Source organism: Mchenga conophoros, linkage group LG3 (assembly GCF_057382185.1).
Source record: "Mchenga conophoros isolate Kocher_MC1m ecotype Shallow Benthic linkage group LG3, M_conophoros_male_GT1.1, whole genome shotgun sequence".
NCBI lineage: Eukaryota > Metazoa > Chordata > Actinopteri > Cichliformes > Cichlidae > Mchenga > Mchenga conophoros.
This window is the reverse complement of record NC_140528.1, coordinates 76,855,147-76,879,252: the sequence shown is the minus strand read 5'-3', so window position 1 is coordinate 76,879,252 and position 24,106 is coordinate 76,855,147. Positions and strand designations below refer to the sequence as shown.

General features: G+C 41.8%; 1 protein-coding gene and 1 pseudogene across 1 annotated transcript; both read left to right on the top strand.

The window, feature by feature from the left end:
* Window positions 1-10,926: 10,926 nt before the first annotated feature.
* LOC146580555 (uncharacterized) lies at window positions 10,927-12,861 on the top strand (annotated as a pseudogene).
* Window positions 12,862-13,592: 731 nt separating this feature from the next.
* LOC146580554 (neuroligin-2-like) lies at window positions 13,593-16,572 on the top strand. Its single transcript, XM_085268066.1, has 4 exons — window positions 13,593-13,622; window positions 14,051-14,204; window positions 14,996-15,362; window positions 15,665-16,572. Exons 1-4 carry the CDS (start codon window positions 13,593-13,595, stop codon window positions 16,491-16,493), a joined length of 1,380 nt encoding a protein of 459 aa, XP_085124192.1. The 3' UTR covers window positions 16,494-16,572.
* Window positions 16,573-24,106: the final 7,534 nt, after the last annotated feature.

The following is a 24,106-nucleotide window of genomic DNA, read 5'->3' as shown; positions in this document are numbered from 1 at the left end:
GACTAACACTGCAAAACAGAATTGTTAAAGTATTGATTTTAATTTCAATTCAGGTTAGATTTTGTTTGGTGCGCAACACAGAATTTCTGTGCGCAGAGACTGTGCCAGCAGTGCGCAGCTTAGAGGGAACATTGCATAGGCCCACTAAAAGTTACAAAATAAGCTACTATCAAATACATTTACTGTAAACACATCAGAAGGTTATTTATGTGGCAAAAAGTTAGATCTATACAAAATGTTGCAGGGAAACGGAGAAGGAGCCTCGTATAGGTTTGAGTTTTATTCACATCTGTTGTGCAGGTACAAATAGCAGAGTGGAAAACTTTATACTTTGTGTTTGCAAACATTAATTTATGAAGATTAATTAACATGAGTGTAGCACAAAGTAAAGGTGGAAGCAGTATTCTGACATGACAGTGCAATCAAAACACATTTTGCCACAACAATCTGTGAATAATTGTAACAACTGTCATTTTAATATTGGACAAACTAGTTGTGCAGCCCTAACCTGAAATATGCTGTTTGTTCTGAATGAAAAACGTTAGTCTTTGGTAAACATTTTAATCCCATTTATAGATGCAATATGTTATTTCAGTTAAGACTAAATGTTACCACACGTTCCCATCATTAGAGCGCATTTAAAGTGTGGAGAAGTCTGTGAAGGTTCTCAGTCATCCAGGTCATCGTAGTCTAAGGAGCTTGCAAAGAAAAGCGTCTGGACTTCTTTGAGTTACTTGAAGACGTTTCACCTCTCATCCGAGAAGCTTCTTCAGTTCTAAGGGTCAAATGGTGGAGAGTCCAAGCTGTATTGAAGAATTTCTAACTTCATGTAGGCTAAACAGCGGCCTAGAATTAGACTCAAAACCCTGCAGTGCCCAAAATAAAGGGGGCATTAATGTGCCAGATTCAACAGAACTCCAGAAATAACTGCTAAGATGGGTCCAACACATCTGAGTTCATGCTGGAGGAACTGTGGGACACACTCTGCCAACCACACTCATATATTGTGGCTCTGCCTTAAACTCTGTGTATTCTGGAGGCAGATATTTGATGCTCTCAAAGACATTTTCCAAGGTAAATATTCCACTAAGTCCTACAGTAGCAGTGTTGGGAAGGATTGCAGAACATATTGACTGCAAAGCCAAAACTTACTTGCTAAATATATGACTCACTGCAGCCCTAAAATGCATAACTATCAGATGGTTAAAACCAGATATAATCTATGGATCCAGTGAGTGTCTGTCTGATGGAACAAATTACATACTCAGACTACAGAAACAAGTCTTTGAGAAACGGTGGGGACCCATGTTACCTTTACTATTACAATGAAGAACACCACCTAATTTTGTGAGCTCTCTCTCTCTACACACGCACACACGTGTGTGCTGGACATTCATGGCTGCTTTGTGTAGTTACAGTTGAATAGAGGAAGTGTAGGATGTATCACTGCTGATTCAAAATAACATGTAAGAGTTTGTGGAATGTTCTTTGTCTCTGTGTCTGTATATAAGATGTAAGGGCGGTGGCCACAATTCAGAGATGGTCCTGGTATTTCACTGGGAAGCTCTCTCCACATTGTAATGTGTTTATTAAACCCGCTTCAAATCAAGCTCACTGGGTGCAGGTTATTGTTAAATTTTCCTCAACAATTTGGCGTTGTCAGGCTGGATTCCTCAGGTGAGTTTTGCTGAATCACTGGTATGTGGTGACTGGCCATCCTGAGGTAAAATTGCCTCAGTCCCACCGTTCCTTTGTTTTCAAAAAGGGGGAATGGCGGGGTGTGCTTCAGCAACTCACACATGCAGGAATTTTTAAAAGAACCAAGAGAGGCACTGCAGAGGATCTGCATCAGTGAGCTGTTTTGATTTGGGAGGGTTTTATACGGGTGTAATTCATGGTTTGTATCACTGCAGTGAAAACTGATGTTACTGATCACGAGAGAGGAACATATGTTAGTGACAAGTTTCTGTGTTGTGTCCCACCTGTATCTACACAGACCCTGTGGTCTATATCATGAGCACCTACACATTAAACAACTGTAACATTATAATGGCATCAAGCTCACACTGAGGCCTGTGGGGCACTATCAGCCACTGAGACAACAGACAAATTTAAGTGTTTTAACATATGAATATTAAATACTTAAGGGCTACTTGTTTAAACAATGGAGGTGAACGATACATCATCATTTTACATGATAATATCACAGATGATAGACTAAATGAATAGATTTTAGGTGCTTGTGCATTCTTAAAGTCTGATATGTTGAACTGAACTGAGTGTGTCAGCTGTTCAAAGCCTCTCCCAGTCAGTGCTGTTCTCCATGCCTGTCTTACTGCACATGGTGTAATTAGCACAAACACTTTAAAGGTGAACATTTAGGACTTACTGCAAATGTTACTATGTCAAAGTTTCTGTGACTCAAACAGAGGAAATTTTGATTTTTTTATTTCCACACCGAAATTATTTAAAAGTATTTAATAGCATATCACACCCAAAATATGCTTCGGTTCACATTTAACTCCAGAAAATCATCAATCAAAACATGGATATTACCTGACCACAGATTCGTGGTGATGTCACTGCTCTTTTAACTGTTTGGTGTCTTTGCTTTGTTTGCTGGTTGTAGAAATGGTTTATTTGAGCTTTGAGCTGAGATTCAGAGGTTTCTGTGGACACTGCTCATGTCGGCACTTATATTTCTGACCTTTTCTTATAGCCGATTAAATATGATCTCCTCCCTTTTGCCCCCATTTTTGGTGGTGTAGGCACAAATGATCAGGCATGACATTTTCATAATAAATAAGATACTGCAAATAATTATTTGTGCGATTGAAGTGAATTGAAAATGTGTATGCAATCATACAGTTTTAAAGATTTGGCCTAAATAACGTTGGAGTGAATGAGTCTAAACATGATGACCAAACTAGTGATACCCTGACACACACACACACACACACACACACACACACACACACACATACACACACACACACACACAGCATGTTATGCCAGTTTCAGCTGAAACTATGTTTCAAACCATATTCTGGGTCTTTAGTTCACCATTTATGAGGTTTCAAGAAGAAAATAAAAGACAGATCTGAATGTTTGAAAATGTTTTGGAAAGATTCTGTAAAGATGAGATGAAAAATACTCAAAGGATAAATTTAATTGGTTTATTATTTAGATAAGGTGAAAAAAGTTAAACAAACAAATAAATGAAGAAAAAAGGCAGAGGAGAGAAAACCCCAACAATCCCCTCTGAGCAAGCACTTGGCGACATTGGGGAGGAAAAACTGCCTTTAAACGGGCAGAAACCTCCGGCAGAACCAGGCTCAGGAGGGACAGTCAACTGCCGGGACTGGTTGGGGGTTTTAAATGGATGATTCCTCATCCATTTAACACATCTTTGGTGGAGTTTAAATGTAAAATGGGCAAAATTCATCGTGATCGTGACTCCTCACATCAGCATGCTTGGTTACCCGACAACATTAAAACGACTTGCAAATATGTTTTAAATGGATGATTCCTCATCCATTTAAAACATCTTTGGTTGCATTTAAATGTAAAATGTGCAAAATTCCTCACGATCGTGACTCCTCATGTCAGCAGGCTTGGTTAGACGATCACAAAAAAATGACTCGCAGAGATGTTTTAAATTGATGATTCCTCATCCATTTAAAACATCTTTGGTTGCGTTTAAATGTAAAATGCACAAAATTCCTCGCGATCGTGACTCCTCACGTCAGCAGGCTTGGTTAGACGATCACAAAAAAATGACTCGCAAAGATGTTTTAAATGGATGATTCCTCATCCATTTAAAACATCTTTGGTTGCGTTTAAATGTAAAATGTGCAAAATTCCTCACGATCGTGACTCCTCATGTCAGCAGGCTTGGTTAGACGATCACAAAAAAATGACTCGAAGAGATGTTTTAAATGGATGATTCCTCATCCATTTAAAACATCTTTGGTTGCGTTTAAATGTAAAATGCGCAAAATTCCTCGCGATCGTGACTCCTCACGTCAGCAGGCTTGGTTAGACGATCACAAAAAAATGACTCGCAAATATGTTTAAATGGATGATTCCTCATCCATTTAAAACATCTTTGGTTGAGTTTAAATGTAAAATGCGCAAAATTCCTCGCGATCGTGACTCCTCACGTCAGCAGGCTTGGTTAGACGATCACAAAAAAATGACTCGCAAAGATGTTTTAAGTGGATGATTCCTCATCCATTTAAAGCATCTTTGGTTGCGTTTAAATGTAAAATGCGCAAAATTCCTCACGATCGTGACTCCTCACGTCAGCAGGCTTGGTTAGACGATCACAAAAAACTGACTCGCAAAGATGTTTTAAATGGATGATTCCTCATCCATTTAAAACATCTTTGGTTGCGTTTAAATGTAAAATGCGCAAAGTTCCTCGCGATCGTGACTCCTCACGTCGGCATGCTTGGTTAGACGATGACAAAAAAATGACTCGCAAAGATGTTTTAAATGGATGAGGAATCATCCATTTAAAACATCTTTGGTTGCGTTTAAATGTAAAATGCGCAAAGTTCCTCGCGATCGTGACTCCTCACGTCAGCATGCTTGGTTAGACGATCACAAAAAAATGACTCGCAAAGATGTTTTACATGGATGATTCCTCATCCATTTAAAACATCTTTGGTGGCGTTTAAATGTAAAATGCGCAAAATTCCTCATTTTACGCAGGACTCCTCACGTCAGCATGCTTGGTTAGACAATCACAAAAAAATGACTCGCAAAGATGTTTTAAATGGATGAGGAATCATCCATTTAAAACATCTTTGGTGGAGTTTAAATGTAAAATGCACAAAATTCCTCGCGATCGTGACTCCTCACGTCAGCAGGCTTGGTTAGACGATCACAAAAAAATGACTCGCAAAGATGTTTTAAGTGGATGATTCCTCATCCATTTAAAACATCTTTGGTTGGGTTTAAATGTAAAATGCGCAAAATTCCTCGCGATCGTGACTCCTCACGTCAGCAGGCTTGGTTAGACGATCACAAAAAAATGACTCGCAAAGATGTTTTAAATGGATGAGGAATCATCCATTTAAAACATCTTTGGTGGAGTTTAAATGTAAAATGCGCAAAGTTCCTCGCGATCGTGACTCCTCACGTCAGCAGGCTTGGTTAGACGATCACAAAAAAATGACTCGCAAAGATGTTTTAAATGGATGAGGAATCATCCATTTAAAACATCTTTGGTTGCGTTTAAATGTAAAATGCACAAAATTCCTCGCGATCGTGACTCCTCACGTCAGCAGGCTTGGTTAGACGATCACAAAAAAATGACTCGCAAATATGTTTAAATGGATGATTCCTCATCCATTTAAAACATCTTTGGTTGCGTTTAAATGTAAAATGTGCAAAATTCCTCGCGATCGTGACTCCTCACGTCAGCAGGCTTGGTTAGACGATCACAAAAAAATGACTCGCAAATATGTTTAAATGGATGATTCCTCATCCATTTAAAACATCTTTGGTTGGGTTTAAATGTAAAATGAGCAAAATTCCTCGCGATCGTGACTCCTCACGTCAGCATGCATGGTTAGACGATCACAAAACAACGACTCGCAAAGATGTTTTAAGTGGATGATTCCTCATCCATTTAAAACATCTTTGGTTGCATTTAAATGTAAAATGTGCAAAATTCCTCACGATCGTGACTCCTCATGTCAGCAGGCTTGGTTAGACGATCACAAAAAAATGACTCGCAGAGATGTTTTAAGTGGATGATTCCTCATCCATTTAAAACATCTTTGGTTGCGTTTAAATGTAAAATGCACAAAATTCCTCGCGATCGTGACTCCTCACGTCAGCAGGCTTGGTTAGACGATCACAAAAAAATGACTCGCAAAGATGTTTTAAGTGGATGATTCCTCATCCATTTAAAACATCTTTGGTTGCGTTTAAATGTAAAATGCACAAAATTCCTCGCGATCGTGACTCCTCACGTCAGCAGGCTTGGTTAGACGATCACAAAAAAATGACTCGCAAAGATGTTTTAAATGGATGATTCCTCATCCATTTAAAGCATCTTTGGTTGCGTTTAAATGTAAAATGAGCAAAATTCCTCACGATCGTGACTCCTCACGTCAGCAGGCTTGGTTAGACGATCACAAAAAACTGACTCGCAAAGATGTTTTAAGTGGATGATTCCTCATCCATTTAAAACATCTTTGGTTGCGTTTAAATGTAAAATGCGCAAAATTCCTCGCGATCGTGACTCCTCACGTCAGCAGGCTTGGTTAGACGATCACAAAAAAATGACTCGCAAAGATGTTTTAAATGGATGATTCCTCATCCATTTAAAACATCTTTGGTTGCGTTTAAATGTAAAATGCGCAAAGTTCCTCGCTATCGTGACTCCTCACGTCAGCATGCTTGGTTAGACGATCACAAAAAAATGACTCGCAAAGATGTTTTAAATGGATGATTCCTCATCCATTTAAAGCATCTTTGGTTGCGTTTAAATGTAAAATGTGCAAAATTCCTCGCGATCGTGACTCCTCACGTCAGCAGGCTTGGTTAGACGATCACAAAAAAATGACTCGCAAATATGTTTAAATGGATGATTCCTCATCCATTTAAAACATCTTTGGTTGGGTTTAAATGTAAAATGAGCAAAATTCCTCGCGATCGTGACTCCTCACGTCAGCAGGCTTGGTTAGACGATCACAAAACAACGACTCGCAAAGATGTTTTAAGTGGATGATTCCTCATCCATTTAAAACATCTTTGGTTGCATTTAAATGTAAAATGTGCAAAATTCCTCACGATCGTGACTCCTCACGTCAGCAGGCTTGGTTAGACGATCACAAAAAAATGACTCGCAGAGATGTTTTAAGTGGATGATTCCTCATCCATTTAAAACATCTTTGGTTGCGTTTAAATGTAAAATGCACAAAATTCCTCGCGATCGTGACTCCTCACGTCAGCAGGCTTGGTTAGACGATCACAAAAAAATGACTCGCAAAGATGTTTTAAGTGGATGATTCCTCATCCATTTAAAACATCTTTGGTTGCGTTTAAATGTAAAATGCACAAAATTCCTCGCGATCGTGACTCCTCACGTCAGCAGGCTTGGTTAGACGATCACAAAAAAATGACTCGCAAAGATGTTTTAAATGGATGATTCCTCATCCATTTAAAGCATCTTTGGTTGCGTTTAAATGTAAAATGCGCAAAATTCCTCACGATCGTGACTCCTCACGTCAGCAGGCTTGGTTAGACGATCACAAAAAACTGACTCGCAAAGATGTTTTAAGTGGATGATTCCTCATCCATTTAAAACATCTTTGGTTGCGTTTAAATGTAAAATGCGCAAAATTCTTCACGATCGTGACTCCTCACGTCAGCATGCTTGGTTAGACGATCACAAAAAAATGACTCGCAAAGATATTTTAAGTGGATGATTCCTCATCCATTTAAAACATCTTTGGTTGCGTTTAAATGTAAAATGCGCAAAATTCCTCGCGATCGTGACTCCTCACGTCAGCAGGCTTGGTTATACGATCACAAAAAAATGACTCGCAAAGATGTTTTAAATGGATGATTCCTCATCCATTTAAAACATCTTTGGTTGCGTTTAAATGTAAAATGCGCAAAGTTCCTCGCTATCGTGACTCCTCACGTCAGCATGCTTGGTTAGACGATCACAAAAAAATGACTCGCAAAGATGTTTTAAATGGATGATTCCTCATCCATTTAAAACATCTTTGGTTGCGTTTAAATGTAAAATGCGCAAAGTTCCTCGCGATCGTGACTCCTCACGTCAGCATGCATGGTTAGACGATCACAAAAAAATGACTCTCAAAGATGTTTTAAGTGGATGATTCCTCATCCATTTAAAACATCTTTGGTGGCGTTTAAATGTAAAATGCGCAAAATTCCTCATTTTACGCAGGACTCTTCACGTCAGCATGCTTGGTTAGACAATCACAAAAAAATGACTCGCAAAGATGTTTTAAATGGATGAGGAATCATCCATTTAAAACATCTTTGGTGGAGTTTAAATGTAAAATGCGCAAAATTCCTCGCGATCGTGACTCCTCACGTCAGCAGGCTTGGTTAGACGATCACAAAAAAATGACTCGCAAAGATGTTTTAAGTGGATGATTCCTCATCCATTTAAAACATCTTTGGTTGGGTTTAAATGTAAAATGCGCAAAATTCCTCACGATCGTGACTCCTCACGTCGGCATGCTTGGTTAGACGATCACAAAAAAATGACTCGCAAATATGTTTAAATGGATGATTCCTCATCCATTTAAAACATCTTTGGTTGCGTTTAAATGTAAAATGCGCAAAATTCCTCACGATCGTGACTCCTCACGTCGGCATGCTTGGTTAGACGATCACAAAAAAATGACTCACAAAGATGTTTTAAATGGATGATTCCTCATCCATTTAAAACATCTTTGGTTGCGTTTAAATGTAAAATGAGCAAAATTCCTCGCGATCGTGACTCCTCACGTCAGCAGGCTTGGTTAGACGATCACAAAAAAATGACTCGCAAATATGTTTAAATGGATGATTCCTCATCCATTTAAAACATCTTTGGTTGCGTTTAAATGTAAAATGCGCAAAATTCCTCGCGATCGTGACTCCTCACGTCAGCATGCTTGGTTAGACGATCACAAAAAAATGACTCGCAAAGATGTTTTAAATGGATGATTCCTCATCCATTTAAAACATCTTTGGTTGCGTTTAAATGTAAAATGCGCAAAATTCCTCACAATCGTGACTCCTCACGTCAGCAGGCTTGGTTAGACGATCACAAAAAAATGACTCTCAAAGATGTTTTACATGGATGATTCCTCATCCATTTAAAACATCTTTGGTGGCGTTTAAATGTAAAATGCGCAAAGTTCCTCGCGATCGTGACTCCTCACGTCAGCATGCATGGTTAGACGATCACAAAAAAATGACTCTCAAAGATGTTTTAAGTGGATGATTCCTCATCCATTTAAAACATCTTTGGTGGCGTTTAAATGTAAAATGCGCAAAATTCCTCATTTTACGCAGGACTCTTCACGTCAGCATGCTTGGTTAGACAATCACAAAAAAATGACTCGCAAAGATGTTTTAAATGGATGAGGAATCATCCATTTAAAACATCTTTGGTGGAGTTTAAATGTAAAATGCGCAAAATTCCTCGCGATCGTGACTCCTCACGTCAGCAGGCTTGGTTAGACGATCACAAAAAAATGACTCGCAAAGATGTTTTAAATGGATGATTCCTCATCCATTTAAAACATCTTTGGTTGGGTTTAAATGTAAAATGCGCAAAATTCCTCACGATCGTGACTCCTCACGTCGGCATGCTTGGTTAGACGATCACAAAAAAATGACTCGCAAATATGTTTAAATGGATGATTCCTCATCCATTTAAAACATCTTTGGTTGCGTTTAAATGTAAAATGCGCAAAATTCCTCACGATCGTGACTCCTCACGTCGGCATGCTTGGTTAGACGATCACAAAAAAATGACTCACAAAGATGTTTTAAATGGATGATTCCTCATCCATTTAAAACATCTTTGGTTGCGTTTAAATGTAAAATGAGCAAAATTCCTCGCGATCGTGACTCCTCACGTCAGCAGGCTTGGTTAGACGATCACAAAAAAATGACTCGCAAATATGTTTAAATGGATGATTCCTCATCCATTTAAAACATCTTTGGTTGCGTTTAAATGTAAAATGCGCAAAATTCCTCACAATCGTGACTCCTCACGTCAGCAGGCTTGGTTAGACGATCACAAAAAAATGACTCGCAAAGATGTTTTAAGTGGATGATTCCTCATCCATTTAAAACATCTTTGGTTGCGTTTAAATGTAAAATGCGCAAAATTCCTCACGATCGTGACTCCTCACGTCAGCAGGCTTGGTTAGACGATCACAAAAAAATGACTCGCAAAGATGTTTTAAGTGGATGATTCCTCATCCATTTAAAACATCTTTGGTTGCGTTTAAATGTAAAATGCGCAAAATTCCTCACGATCGTGACTCCTCACGTCAGCAGGCTTGGTTAGACGATCACAAAAAAATGACTCGCAAAGATGTTTTAAATGGATGAGGAATCATCCATTTAAAACATCTTTGGTTGCGTTTAAATGTAAAATGCGCAAAATTCCTCGCGATCGTGACTCCTCATGTCAGCATGCTTGGTTAGACGATCACAAAAAAATGACTCGCAAAGATGTTTTACATGGATGATTCCTCATCCATTTAAAGCATCTTTGGTTGCGTTTAAATGTAAAATGCGCAAAATTCCTCGTTTTACGCAGGACTCCTCACGTCAGCATGCATGGTTAGACAATCACAAAAAAATGACTCGCAAAGATGTTTTAAATGGATGATTCCTCATCCATTTAAAACATCTTTGGTGGAGTTTAAATGTAAAATGGGCAAAATTCGTCGTTTTACGCAGGACTCCTCACGTCAGCATGCATCTTTGGCTCTCCAACGGGAGATTGAGAGACCAGCTTTGGACTGGTTTCCTCTCCACTTGGTGACAGTGGGGAGGAAAAACTGCCTGTAAACGAGGACAAACCTCCGGTAGAACCAGGCTCAGGAGGGGACAGTCAACTGCCGGGACTGGTTGGTGGGGTTAACAGAGGTGGAGCAAGACGAGGCTACATCAGGTGAGGAAGCCGTAGCGTCTCTCCTCTGGAACAAGTGGAACCATTTCTTCTTTACGTACTTTCTTACTTTTCCAGGAGCGCTTTTCTTCTCCAGGATGATTTCTCAGCTCGTGGATGGTTTCTGATGCTGCTGCTGAAACGAACTGAAACTTGCTGTTGCTCACCCCTATTTATAGAAAAACATCAAAGGATTCTTAAGATCTATGACATCATCACTCCCTAAGCCAATGAGATTGTCGCTTTGGAGCGTGATGTCACAGGAGGCGGGCCACGCCCCCCGCCGCCATGACAGCTTCAGCTATGGTTCGTACGTGTTGTGTAGTCGGTTGCAACGTTAGATCTCACGATCGTGAAGGCAAGAAACTGGATAATGGGCTCTTTTCATCGTTTTCCATCCTGGCGGCGACGTGAGGGATCCCATGTATCCGATATCACCAAACAAAGACGCCAGGCATGGATTGCAGCGGTGAGACGAGCGGATATCGAGTTCCGTGCAATCTCCAGCTTTTTGTTGGTTTGCTCGCGGCATTTTCTCTCCGGTGAGTTCTAAATTAATTCATATCACTATTAAAAGGCTTTTAGTGTTTTTTCTCAATGCGCTGCGGTCATAGATAATGAGATAAAACATGCTAACGTGTGATGCTGCACAACCACGTCATGTCGACTGAGTAGCTTTTGATTTGGCATTATTTCAGGCAAACCAGCATATGAAATGGATGTAACAAATCCAGACTGGGCACCAACACTGGGGCACGACGACAAACCTGTGTCAGACTCGGACCGGCACGCAAGGCGTATGCAACGGAAGCGAAAAAGAGAACCCATTGCAGGTAAACACCCCCCCTCCAAAAACATACTAAATTGCTCTTATGGTACACTAATCCACACATAACTTAAAGATGAATCACACACCTGTCATTGGAATATTGGTGTACATTAACCTTTTGTCTATGCACTATTTTTATCTTACAGGCTTGATGATCGATGAAGGTCTGACAGAAGAACAACAACAAAATAAACATGTCATGGAGGCAGTGGACAGCAATTGTGTTGGACAAGTGGAGGTTGACGTACCAGCTGCAAATGTGGACAGTGGTGATGGAGTGACAGCGTCACGGAAGCTGAAGGGCAGACGAAGGATTGTGTGTGCAGTCAACAGGGCAGAGCAGAAATAAACCGGCTGTTGGAGGAGAACAGACTGCTTCGAGCACAGTTGCAAAAGACAGAGCTGAATGAAACTTTCTTAAAGGACGATACCGAAAAAGTAAGATATTACACTGGACTACATTGTTATGCTGTCTTAATGTCCCTCTTCAACACTGTCAAAGATTTCCTGCCAATATCAAAGAAACTGACAGGTTTCCAAATGCTCTTACTCACACTAATGCGTCTGAGACTTGATCTTCCAGTCCAGCATCTTTTCATCTATTCGATGTGTCCCACAAAACACTGTCTTCTGTCTTCACCGATACCATTGATGTTTTGTATGCCGACTTAGGAGCACTGGTGCACTGGCCTGAGAGGCACTGTCTGCAGGCGACAATGCCTCCACAGTTTACTGAAACTTTTGGAAAACGAGTAGCCATCATTGTTGACTGTTTTGAGATTCGAACAGAAAGACCATCTAATTTAAAGGCACGCGCACAAACATACTCTCATTACAAGGGTACACACACCATAAAATACCTCATCGGGATTACACCCCATGGAGCTATTTCTTTCATTTCCAGGGGATGGGGGGGTCGTGCATCAGATAAACACATCACAGAGAGATGTGGCATTCTTCAAAAGCTGTTACCAGGGGACGTAGTATTGGCTGACAGAGGCTTTGACATCAGAGATGCTGCAGGAATGATGTGTGCACAGGTCAAGATTCCAGCTTTCACAAAAGGCTACGACGTGCCCACCTGAGAATTCATGTTGAGCGAGTAGCAGGTAGTTTGCGCAACAAGTTCAAAATGTTACACACTACAATGCCAATCCGATTACTCTTATCATGTGACGATTGATAAGATCGTTAAGGTTTGCTGTGTTTTTGTTAATATGTGCCCCAGTGTTGTTGTCAAACCAGGGCCAAATGACACTTGCTCCTGTTGAGTATTCTTAAAGCTGTTTTTTTGGATGTACAGTACATTGTAAATAGTTGTACTTTGTGTGAAGTTGTTTTAATAAAACAAAAAAGAATAGTATATTTGTTTGTTTTTCTTTAGATCTATTCACATGTACACAGCAATCACATAAAAATGAAATGCAAACTATTTACATCGCACCACACAGCTGTCATCAATCTTTAACCACAACATGAAACATTACAGGCTATTTAGAGCAGCACGTTGTTTCGAGAAGTATTTCCCAACAAGTTCAGGAAGGCACACTTTACGAAAGAAGTCTTGTGCTTGCTTTAAGCGCGGTTTCCAGAAATCCACAGCAGGGAAGACGCGAATCACAGCAAGGTCTCTCTGTGTCCACACAACGAGGTCACAGTGGTTGGCGCCCGTAACAATTTTTTCAAAGTACCGTCTCTTGGCGTCTTGCACAATCGGTCGCGATACAGCCCTTTGTCTTTTGCGCTGATTTTGAGCATGGTTCTGGCAGTCCCGAATCCAACACTCCAACACTGTGTGCTTGTTTTGCTTTCTGGCCTACTGACATGGCGCCGTGATCCCACAATGCACTGCGGCGTGATGTCAACTCCAAAGCCCTATTTTTTTTAAACTGTTTTCAAACTTAACTTAAAATTTCAGTGTTTTATTTGTATATTGCAAAATCACAATAATCTTCCAATTTAGAACTACAAGTAAAAAAAATTTATTTTCATAAACCACGCAGAGCCGCACCATAAGGACTAAAGAGCCGCGTGCGGTTGCCGACCCCTGATCTAAAGGGTTTAACAAAAAGCTTCCTGCTGGAAAATGAAATGTCCCCACTGGGTGATCGTGGCTCAAGAGTTGGGAGTTCGCCTTGTAATCGGAAGGTTGCTGGTTTGAGCCCCGGCTTGGACAGTCTTGGTCGTTGTGTCCTTGGGTAAGACACTTCACCCGTTGCCTACTGGTGGTGGTCAGAGGGCCCGGTGGCATCAGTATCCGGCAGCCTCGCCTCTGTTAGTGAAAGTGAAACATGCTTTCATCTGTTTTTGGTAATGTGCTGGAAAAGCTTGAAAATCGACCTTGAATGTGCTTAAAAAGTGCTTACAGTTATTATTACAGTTTATAGCAGGACTTTCATGGCAACAGCTAATCTTTATTTTGTTTACTGGGAAATGAAATGCTGCCAATTCACAAAGCTGTGTTTCAGCTGCACTTCCTGTTGTAGACTTGTGATGCACACAGGCTCTGTTCCAGCACTCAGCATGTTCTTCCTCATTTTCTCCACCAGGGGGAGTTCCTCAACTATGACATCCTGATAGGAGTGAACCAGGGAGAGGGGCTGAAGTTTGTGGACGACAGTGAGGACAACGACGGCATCTCAGCTGCGGCGTTCGATTACACCATCTCCAACTTTGTTGACAACCTCTACGGATACCCAGAGGGTGAGGACGCCACCTCTGTACACTGCCACTTTTTCAGTTATTCCATTTTACAGCCTCCTCTCACTTAACTGCATTTTGCAGCATCATCAGGTTTTGTCTTATTAGGAGCCGCGTTTGTTGATCTGTTAGTTTTTTTCTGTTTACTGTAATAAATGGATTAAAATAAACGGATAATCGTCAAAATGACAAATGTGGACAATTATCAAAGCTTACATTACAGTTCTGACAGCTTGAGTTCACATGAATTTTCAAAAGAATATAAAAACCTGTGAAAGTGCTTTAAGCGTTTAAAACATGCGAGTAAAGAATGGAATCAGTAACATGTGAGCCCAGTGAAGTGCATCAAACAAGACAAGCGTGCTAAAGAGAGCCACTCATCCACATCACAGCGTGTCTGCGCCTTAACCTTTGAGGCTCTGTGGGCAGTAATGCTATCATCCCCCAGGTAGTCGGCTCCCAGTCTCAGTGTCTGTGTTTCTGACAGATCGGCCTGCGAACCCCTCACAGCCGGACCACAGTCACAGTACAGACATGTTTGGATAATGCAGTCATGCTTCCTCTCTGTGCCTGTCACTCGTTCTGTTATCTGAAAGACTTTTTTTTCCTCTCTAGATTTTTCACTCGCTTCCTGGCTCTTGGTTCATCTCACCAACATTTGCTTTGGTTTCATATCTTTTGATCAGACCGATCTCTTAAAAAATGTCTCGCACTGCTGTTACTTTGCTCTTAGCAGTTTTTCACTTTTATCTTTCTTCCCCCTCCTTTTGTCTCCTCCTGTGCTTCTTCACCAGGCAAAGACATCCTGAGGGAGACCATTAAGTTCATGTACACAGACTGGGCGGACAGGGACAACGGAGACATGCGGCGGAAGACTCTGTTGGCCCTGTTTACGGACCACCAGTGGGTGGCACCAGCTGTGGCCACTGCCAAACTCCATGCTGAGTTTCAGTCCCCAGTTTACTTTTACACGTTCTACCACCACTGCCAGACGGAGACGCGGCCCGAGTGGGCCGACGCCGCGCACGGAGACGAGATACCTTACGTGTTCGGCGTACCGATGATCGGTGCCACGGACCTGTTCCCGTGCAACTTCTCCAAGAACGATGTGATGCTGAGCGCTGTGGTCATGACTTACTGGACTAACTTCGCAAAGACTGGGTAGGCCTCATGTCGTAGTGTAAACTGTACACGTTACTGTATGTTCTCTGACAGCCTTCTAGTCATCTTGAATACTTGAATCTGGGTTGCTAGTTTAATTCCCGTGTGGCTTTGAAGAATTGAACATACTGGTTGACCAAAAGCATCCAGATCCCAGAGCAGCCGGTTGGTCTTAGATAGTTGAAAGGTTGCACAGAGAATGGGCCTCCTGTCTGTATTCAGTGTATTGATGCCACATGTTACTTATAATGGAGACTGAATATAACTTTGAACTGAAACGTTTAACCTTTATGCTCCACCAGGGACCCCAACCTGCCCGTCCCTCAGGACACCAAGTTCATTCATACCAAGCCCAACCGCTTCGAGGAGGTCATCTGGACCAAGTTCAACTCGAAGGACAAGCAGTACCTTCACATCGGTTTGAAACCTCGTGTCAGAGACAACTACAGAGCTAACAAAGTGGCCTTTTGGCTGGAATTAGTCCCTCATCTTCACAGCCTGCACGACGTGCTCTTTCCCACCACTACGCGCTCCCCTGCAGGTCGTGACCCCGGCACCACGAGGCCCAGAAACAACGTTCCTCGAACCACTCGTCATCCTTACCCTACCTTCCCGTCAGATCCCGAGCCCGAGGGCTCAGAGCGCCCGCCCCAGGACCTCTTTCCCGGAGACACCCGCGACTACTCCACCGAACTGAGCGTGACAGTTGCAGTTGGAGCGTCGCTCCTCTTCCTCAACATCCTGGCCTTCGCCGCCCTTTACTACAAGCGTGACAAGCGGCACGAGATGCGCCGGCACCGGCTGTCCCCTCAGCGGGGCGGCCCCGCCAACGACCTGGCTCACAGCCAGGAGGAGGAGATCATGTCCCTGCAGATGAAGCACTCAGAGCACGACGCTCACCACGACATGGAGCCCCTGCGACCCCACGACATCCTGCGGCCCGCCTGCCCTCCCGACTACACCCTGGCACTGCGCCGCGCCCCCGACGACGTGCCGCTGATGACGCCAAACACCATCACCATGATCCCCAGCACCATCACCAGCATGCAGCCTCTTCACGCCTTCAACACATTCCCCTCCACCGGCCACAACAACACCCTGCCCCACCCCCACTCCACCACCAGGGTATAGTAGGGACAGGCCCGACACAGCGCCACCTAGGGACCAGGAACACTGGCTCTGCTACCGCTCTGGAAGGGAGGCCTCTAGACGTGGGCCTTCGTTCTGTCCTCTTATTCTCTTCTTTCTCCAAAAGCAACTACACCTGCTGCGTCATGTGCTGTGAAACTTGGCAGCTCCCTCCACTGGTGGCATGTGGAGGTGCAACTGAAGTGTACAGCAGCAGATGAGCAGTTTGGGGTGGGGGTGGGGTGGGTGACTCAGATCTTTCAAAGATACTGTTTTCAAAGACGGTCTGCTGTTTCCAGGCTCAAGACCTCCAACATTTGTCAAAGGGACGAATGCTCTCTCGCTCCTCGCTGTTTTCTCTTTTTTACGTTGGCGTCATCTCTTTTTCCATCTCCTGTGTGTTATGTGCACATTATGCTTCTCTTTTCTACATCCCTGTTTTACTACTGCTCTCTTCCTCTCATTTGACACGCCTCCCTCCTGCTCTTCTCTAAAAATTCCCGATCTGCTGAGCAGTTTGGAGGGGGGAGGCGTACACTAAACATATAACTATAAAAACACTCATATCTTTCATTCTACCAGCATTTTTAGGTGCCAAGTAAGTACTGCTGTGTTTCATTTCTCATCGAGGGAGAAGAAAAACGAAAGAAAAATAAAGTATCGCTATTTACCGTCAACTAACAGAGTTCTGTCATGTTCTCGTGACAAAGTGCCAAACTGGCCTCAGTCGTGTTTTTCTTTCTTTCATCTTCTCTTTTTTTGTTGTTTTGTTTGAAGCATTTGTTTAATTGTTGTTTTTTATTGTGTGGAAAGAATTTTTCTGAAAATATAGATATAGAGAAATGATATTATATATAGTTCTATATAAAATGTGTACAAAGGAGAAAGTATATAAAAGGGTTTTCTCAGTGGGGGATCTATGCATGAATTATTTTTAAAGACGCGGGGAAAAGGACACTGTACCTGTCGATGCACGTTTCCCAAGACTAAACGAGTCATATCGCTCCATGTTTGCTACTTTTGGTTTTTGGTTTTCTCCCGCAGAGTAAGAGCATCGCAGGAGCTCCTGAAGTCAAACGACGCCTCCCAGCACTCATTTATTAAAACGGAGTCGATGCCAAAAGTCTTAAACGTTAGAATCAAAGCAACAGCTGTGAACTCAGTCATGGTGTCATGTGCAGCCTTCATCTTACTGTCACTACTTTTTCATTTTAGGGTACGTGAGGTAAAGCGTCCGTCGATGTAGCTTGATTGTACAAAATTATTTTTCTACGTTATTAACAAAACAGAGCAGAGACTGATGCTGCTCCTGTCTGACCCCCTTATGTCGTGTGTGTGTGTGTGTGTGTGTGTGTGTGTGTGTGTGTGTGTGTGTGTGTGTGTGTGTGTGTGTGTGTGTGGGAGTGGCAGTCGCTGTGTGAGTGTGATATCACATCTGCATCACTCAAGCGTAGGCGGGCCCGCGTCAGACAACAATAAACAAAAAGCAGAAAAAGGCCAACAGTAAAAACTCAGACTCCAGCATGAGCTCCTTCCTGCTGCTTAACCAATCACCTTCCTCCATATCATCACTGCTCCCTCCCTCCTCCTCTCTCCATCCTACACCACCTTTGTTATTTAACACCGACCCCCCCAATCTGATAATCAGACAAATTCCCAAACACCTGACTTCACTGTGTCGACACCGTTCCTGACCATTTCTGACCTCAGGTCAGCTCTGCTATTATCCTCACATTAAGGGTTCGTTCACCTGCCTGCAGATGATCTGTGAGCTCGTCGGTTGTAAATTAAACTCTAAGCACACTGAGGGTAACCGGGAGGCGTTCAGGGCCTGCAGTGCAGAGCTGCAACATGACAAAAAGGGATGGGGGCTCAGATCTCCTGAACAGGGTGGAAACAACACGGTGGGTTTGTGCTGTTTGTGATTCCTGCTCCGTCACTCTGGTGGAGACGACTGCAGCTCAGCAGCGCTCCCTGCTGATCCTCTGATGAAGATGTCAACAGTATGTAAACTGAGCTGATGTGCTGCTGTTTGAGCCCACGTGGTAGCGTACGTCCAGTATGGGAGAACTTAGTCACCGGTGCTGTCTTTGCTTGTGCTCTAGCTTTAGCCTGTTTGATTGTTTGTTTTCTATTTTATTACTGCCTAAAAGGGGAGGTGGGGGAAACACATGCCTGACTTCTCCTGTCAGAGGTTTTGTAAGCTCACTGGAAGGGAAACGTGCACAATGTAAATCATAAAACAACTGACTGGGGCTGTGCTGCAGGTGGATCAGTGCTGTGGACAGTAGCTGTGGAAAAGAGACTGGACAAAGACTCTCAGCCTTAAATACAGGACAGAGGATGATCCGATCATCTTTCAGCTAACAGTGTCGAGCAGAAGGACGGCCGGCTGATGCGTCCGTACGAACCCTTTTGTACTCACTCCTGTGTATAAGGAGGCGGCGAGGGGTTGTGTAGTTAACCTCAGCACCACACAGCTACAGCAGAGGAGAGAACACAAACGAGTCCTTTCATTCGGCTCTGTTCTTTCTCCTTGTCTGTTTTATAAGCTAACACTAGAGGGCGCCATTGTGGCACATTCAGCGCTCACTCTGAGGTCACTGGACAGAGAAGAAAATACCAAACTGGGAGACGGATGGAGACGAAACATCTGGAAGATCAGAACTGTACATTTTTAAGTGTAAGAAAAAAAACAGACAAAATATTTGTAAATATTAAGTTTCTTGTTTATTTTATGTTTTGTTTTTTTGGGTTTTTTGGAGTGAATGAATGATATGCTTATTTTGTGATGACAAAAGACAACAGGTGCAGTTTGTAATGAGAAGAAAAAAATGGCCGTTAGCTTGAGGTTTCAAATGAGTTCATCCTTACCACCGATCAGTTTTGTCTTTGTTTTTTCAACATTTATTTTATTTTTGTCATAACGTTGATCGTTATCATGTGACCATCCTGTAGCAGGAAGGTCGCTGTAGCAGAAGTCATCTCCACTGAAGCCCCCTCACAGCAGAGGGCCAGTCATGCTGTTTATTAGGATTTGCTAGTTTCCAGTGAGAAAAAACATTTTCATCAAGTTTTAAATCCTTTCGTTGCTCTTTTCTCTGCGATTGTCATAAAATCGTCGTCCTCTTTTCAAGCCTTAGCTCGCTTTTATTTTGAAAAATGAGTCTTGTGATCAGAGATGAATCTGTGCTGCATGATGTGCGTAACATCAGAGCGATAAAAGCCAGCTTTGCCTTTCAGTGATTCGCAGTAAGGACATAAATGACCTAAACTGAGACAGAAAAAAGTGCAGTCAGTTAAATGTTAGCTCACCTAACATGTAGCAGTGTTTACATGTAGCCATGTTTGACAGACTCCAGGGCTTTGATACCATAAGATGCCTCATATCCTCACAGACTCATGAGATCACACAGGTGGTCTGACCTGCTCGTGTCACACTGTGCTGTCTGTCTGTCCGTTGTTTTTCTCCTGCAGTGATGTTATGTAGCAGAAAAACAGTTGGATGCTGGAAAAGTGCAGAGCGATGGGTGACGTGTGGAGAACATCACAGTCTGTGTGTGTTCAACAGCTGTTAGAGCCACACTTTGTCCTTTCTGTGGTATAACTGCTGGATTTATTTTATTCCAACACTTAGAAACTGTCAGCAAAGCAAAACTTCATGATTGGATGATCCTGTGTCACGTCCACAGTGTCAAACGTGCACAGAGACAGTGACACCCACAGAGAAACCCTCAGCTTGGTGTCCATTGCAAATCTGCACCTGTTGTCTTGTTTCTACTTTCTTTGTTGAACTCAGAAACTCGAGACTTGAGATGAAGAAAAATGTTAAATAATGGAATAAAAAAAAGATGATTATTAAAAAAAGTAAAGTAAAATTATATAAATAAATGAGGTGATGATATTTCTGTTTACTTTAGAAGTTATTATACACTGTATGCTGTGATTCTGATCTGGGAAACATTAAAGACATTCATAGCCAGACTGCTGACTTTGTGTTTTTATTCAGTCGCCTAACAGAAGTGCAGTAAGAAACGATTTAGCCCATCCTGATTTCTTAGCTATTTGCATATTTGACACACTTACATGTTTCAGATCATGAAGAACATTTTTATGATAGATAAAGATGACCAGAGTCAGTGTAAAATAAAGCTTTTACATGTATTGCTGGGAGGTTGGCAGCTCCCTCCACTGCTTGGCCCTCTGTGAAAAACAACTGGGATCCAGCTTCCCTGTGATGCTGAATTATATAAGCGGAAGAAAATAAATAGATAGAAGGATGGATGATTGTATTTTGTGTACAATTGTTGAAGTGTAAAAAGGGTTGGCCCTCCGTGGTGCCCTAAGCAAAGTTTGATTTTTGGAGCCCTTTAATAGTGCCAATAATAGTGATTAATGATCACCTACTATAAATGTATTTCATTTTCTAATGTTGATGTTGTTGTAATCCACAGTGAAAAATGTCATAAAAACAGAGAGAAACAATAGATCAAACCTGAGAGCTGCACAGTTGCAGCAGTGTGGTTTACGTCATTGTGTTGTCAGCCTGTTTTACACATCGGTGGTTTCTTATTGACATGTAAAAAGATCTGAAATCGTAGTAAATTCAGCTGCTATTGTGGGCTGGGGATGATTTACACTTAACATTTTAATAACTGGGTACTGAATGTCAGAGGCCCAATGTTCCCTCTAATTTTTCACGTGTCTGAGCGAACACACAAACTCCCTGAGCGATCCCTTGGACCACTGAGCGACATCAGACGTGTGCACTGTGGTCACGCCGGCATCGAATCCATCCAAGTTACATGGTTTATTAAAATAATCAAATTACAGCGTTTACATTTATGTTAGACTACTTTTAATTAACTGCTTTAGCCCATTTACAATGAAAATGTAAAAGAAATCTTGTTCATGACCTGTGCAGTATGTTAACACTATTGGAAGTAAAAATAACTTGAACTCCAATTTTGAAAACACAACTTTCTTTTTTCTTTTATACAGCTCTGACTTGTATCATGAGTCTGTGGTCTGGGAGAGAGTCCTGTAACTCTCTGTCTACAAAATATAGTAAATAATGACCAATGCTGAGCAATTAATTATATAGTTACTTCTTCAAAAAAGTAACTCAGTTTGGCAAACAAAGTTTTTTGCAGCTATTTTTTTAAATGCAGCCAAGGCGTTTTTAAATAAACATTTCAAACTATTTACAGAACAATCAGCTGTTCTGCATCAAATCTGATGCCACACAAATTATTTGTTCCCCTCCAAAAAATAATTTCTGTCCACTATGAGATAAAGGAGAACAACAGTCTGATACCTGCAGGCCTGACAGCAGGAGATGCATCACTCCTGTAACACCTGTAGCATTCAGCAGTCGCCTCATTGTTCTGACACACACAACAAAACTATTGACTACACTACACACTAACTACACAAGATTTGCGCTAAACGTTGCAAATCTCTCACATCTCAAAGCACCGCCATCACTCCTAAAACTTCCCCCCGTTTCTTAACAACTAGACGCCACGTTGCCATATCATTCTTTGATTGGCCGACATGGTACTTTTTTGGACGAATAGGAAAGGCAGAGGGGGGTGGGGTTTGTTTTTGCTCACAGGTGGAGAGCGCTTTCGAGTGTTTTCCTTATAAAACGCCGTTTTTACCGTTTCTTCCTGCAGTAAATATAAACAACGATAGTATTCAGAAAGAAAACAAAACATTGCAGATGTTTTTATCACAACTCTGGTTTTACGTGGTCTATCAACACAATTTAAAAACTGGTATAAAGTCCCCAATTTTTCCGTCAATTGTTCCGTCTGTCCTGCTCACATCTCCAATGGTTGTACACGTTGTCATTAACATGGCTTCACTCCACATCAGCCACGCCGCTTTGCCAGCTAAAACACTGGTGTCGGCACATAAGGACGCTGTCATAGCCTGTCAACAACGTTGATTGGCTGCGCATACACGCACTATGGGATAAGGTGGCATCGTTCCCATATGGGAGCAGCCAGTCACTTACTGACTAACACTGCAAAACAGAATTGTTAAAGTATTAATTTTAATTTCAATTCAGGTTAGAATTTTTTTGGTGCGCAACGCAGAATTTCTGTGCGCAGAGACTGTGCCAGCAGTGCGCAATTGCGCACGTGCGCAGCTTAGAGGGAACATTGCATAGGCCCACTAAAAGTTACAAAATAAGCTACTATCAAATACATTTTCTGTAAACACATCAGAAGGTTATTTATGTGGCAAAAAGTTAGATCTATACAAAATGTTGCAGGGAAACAGAGAAGGAGCTCGTATAGGTTTGAGTTTTATTCACATCTATTGTGCAGGTACAAATAGCAGAGTGGAAAACTTTATATTTTGTGTTTGCAAACATTAATTTATGAAGATTAATTAACATGAGTGTAGCACAAAGTAAAGGTGGAAGCAGTATTCTGACATGACAGTGCAATCAAAACACATTTTGCCACAACAATCTGTGAATAATTGTGACAAACAACTGTCACGTTAATATTGGACAGACTAGTTGTGCAGCCCTAACCTGAAATATGCTGTTTGTTCTGAATGAAAAACGTTAGTCTTTGGTAAACATTTTAATCCCATTTATAGATGCAATATGTTATTTCAGTTAAGACTAAATGTTACCACACGTTCCCATCATTAGAGCGCATTTAAAGTGTGGAGAAGTCTGTGAAGGTTCTCAGTCATCCAGGTCATCGTAGTCTAAGGAGCTTGCTAAGAAAAGCGTCTGGACTTCTTTGAGTTACTTGAAGACGTTTCACCTCTCATCCGAGAAGCTTCTTCAGTTCTAAGGGTCAAATGGTGGAGAGTCCAAGCTGTATTGAAGAATTTCTAACTTCATGTAGGCTAAACAGCGGCCTAGAATTAGACTCAAAATCCTGCACTTGCCCAAAATAAAGGGGGCGTTAATGTACCAGATTCTACAGAACACCAGAAATAACTGCTAAGATGGGTCCAACACATCTGAGTTCATGCTGGAGGAACTGTGGGACACACTCTGCCAACCACACTCATATATTGTGGCTCTGCCCTAAACTCTGTGTATTCTGGAGGCAGATATTTGATGCTCTCAAAGACATTTTCCAAGGTAAATATTCCACTAAGTCCTACAGTAGCAGTGTTGGGAAGGATTGCAGAACATATTGACTGCAAAGCCAAAAGTTACCTGCTAAATATATGACTCACTGCAGCCCTAAAATGCATAACTATCAGATGGTTAAAACCAGATATAATCTATGGATCCATGTCTGTCTGATGGAACAAATTACATACTCAGACTACAGAAACAAGTCTTTGAGAAACGGTGGGGACCCATGTTACCTTTCCTATTACAATGAAGAACACCACCTAGTTTTGTGAGCTCTCTCTCTCTCCACACACACACACACACACACACACACACACACACACACACAGCATGTTATGCCAGTTTCAGCTGAAACTATGTTTCAAACCATAATCCGGGTTTTTAGTTCACCATTTATGAGGTTTCAAGAAGAAAATAAAAGACAGATCTGAACGTTTGAAAATGTTTTGGAAAGATTCTGTAAAGATGAGATGAAAAATACTCAAAGGATAAATTTAAT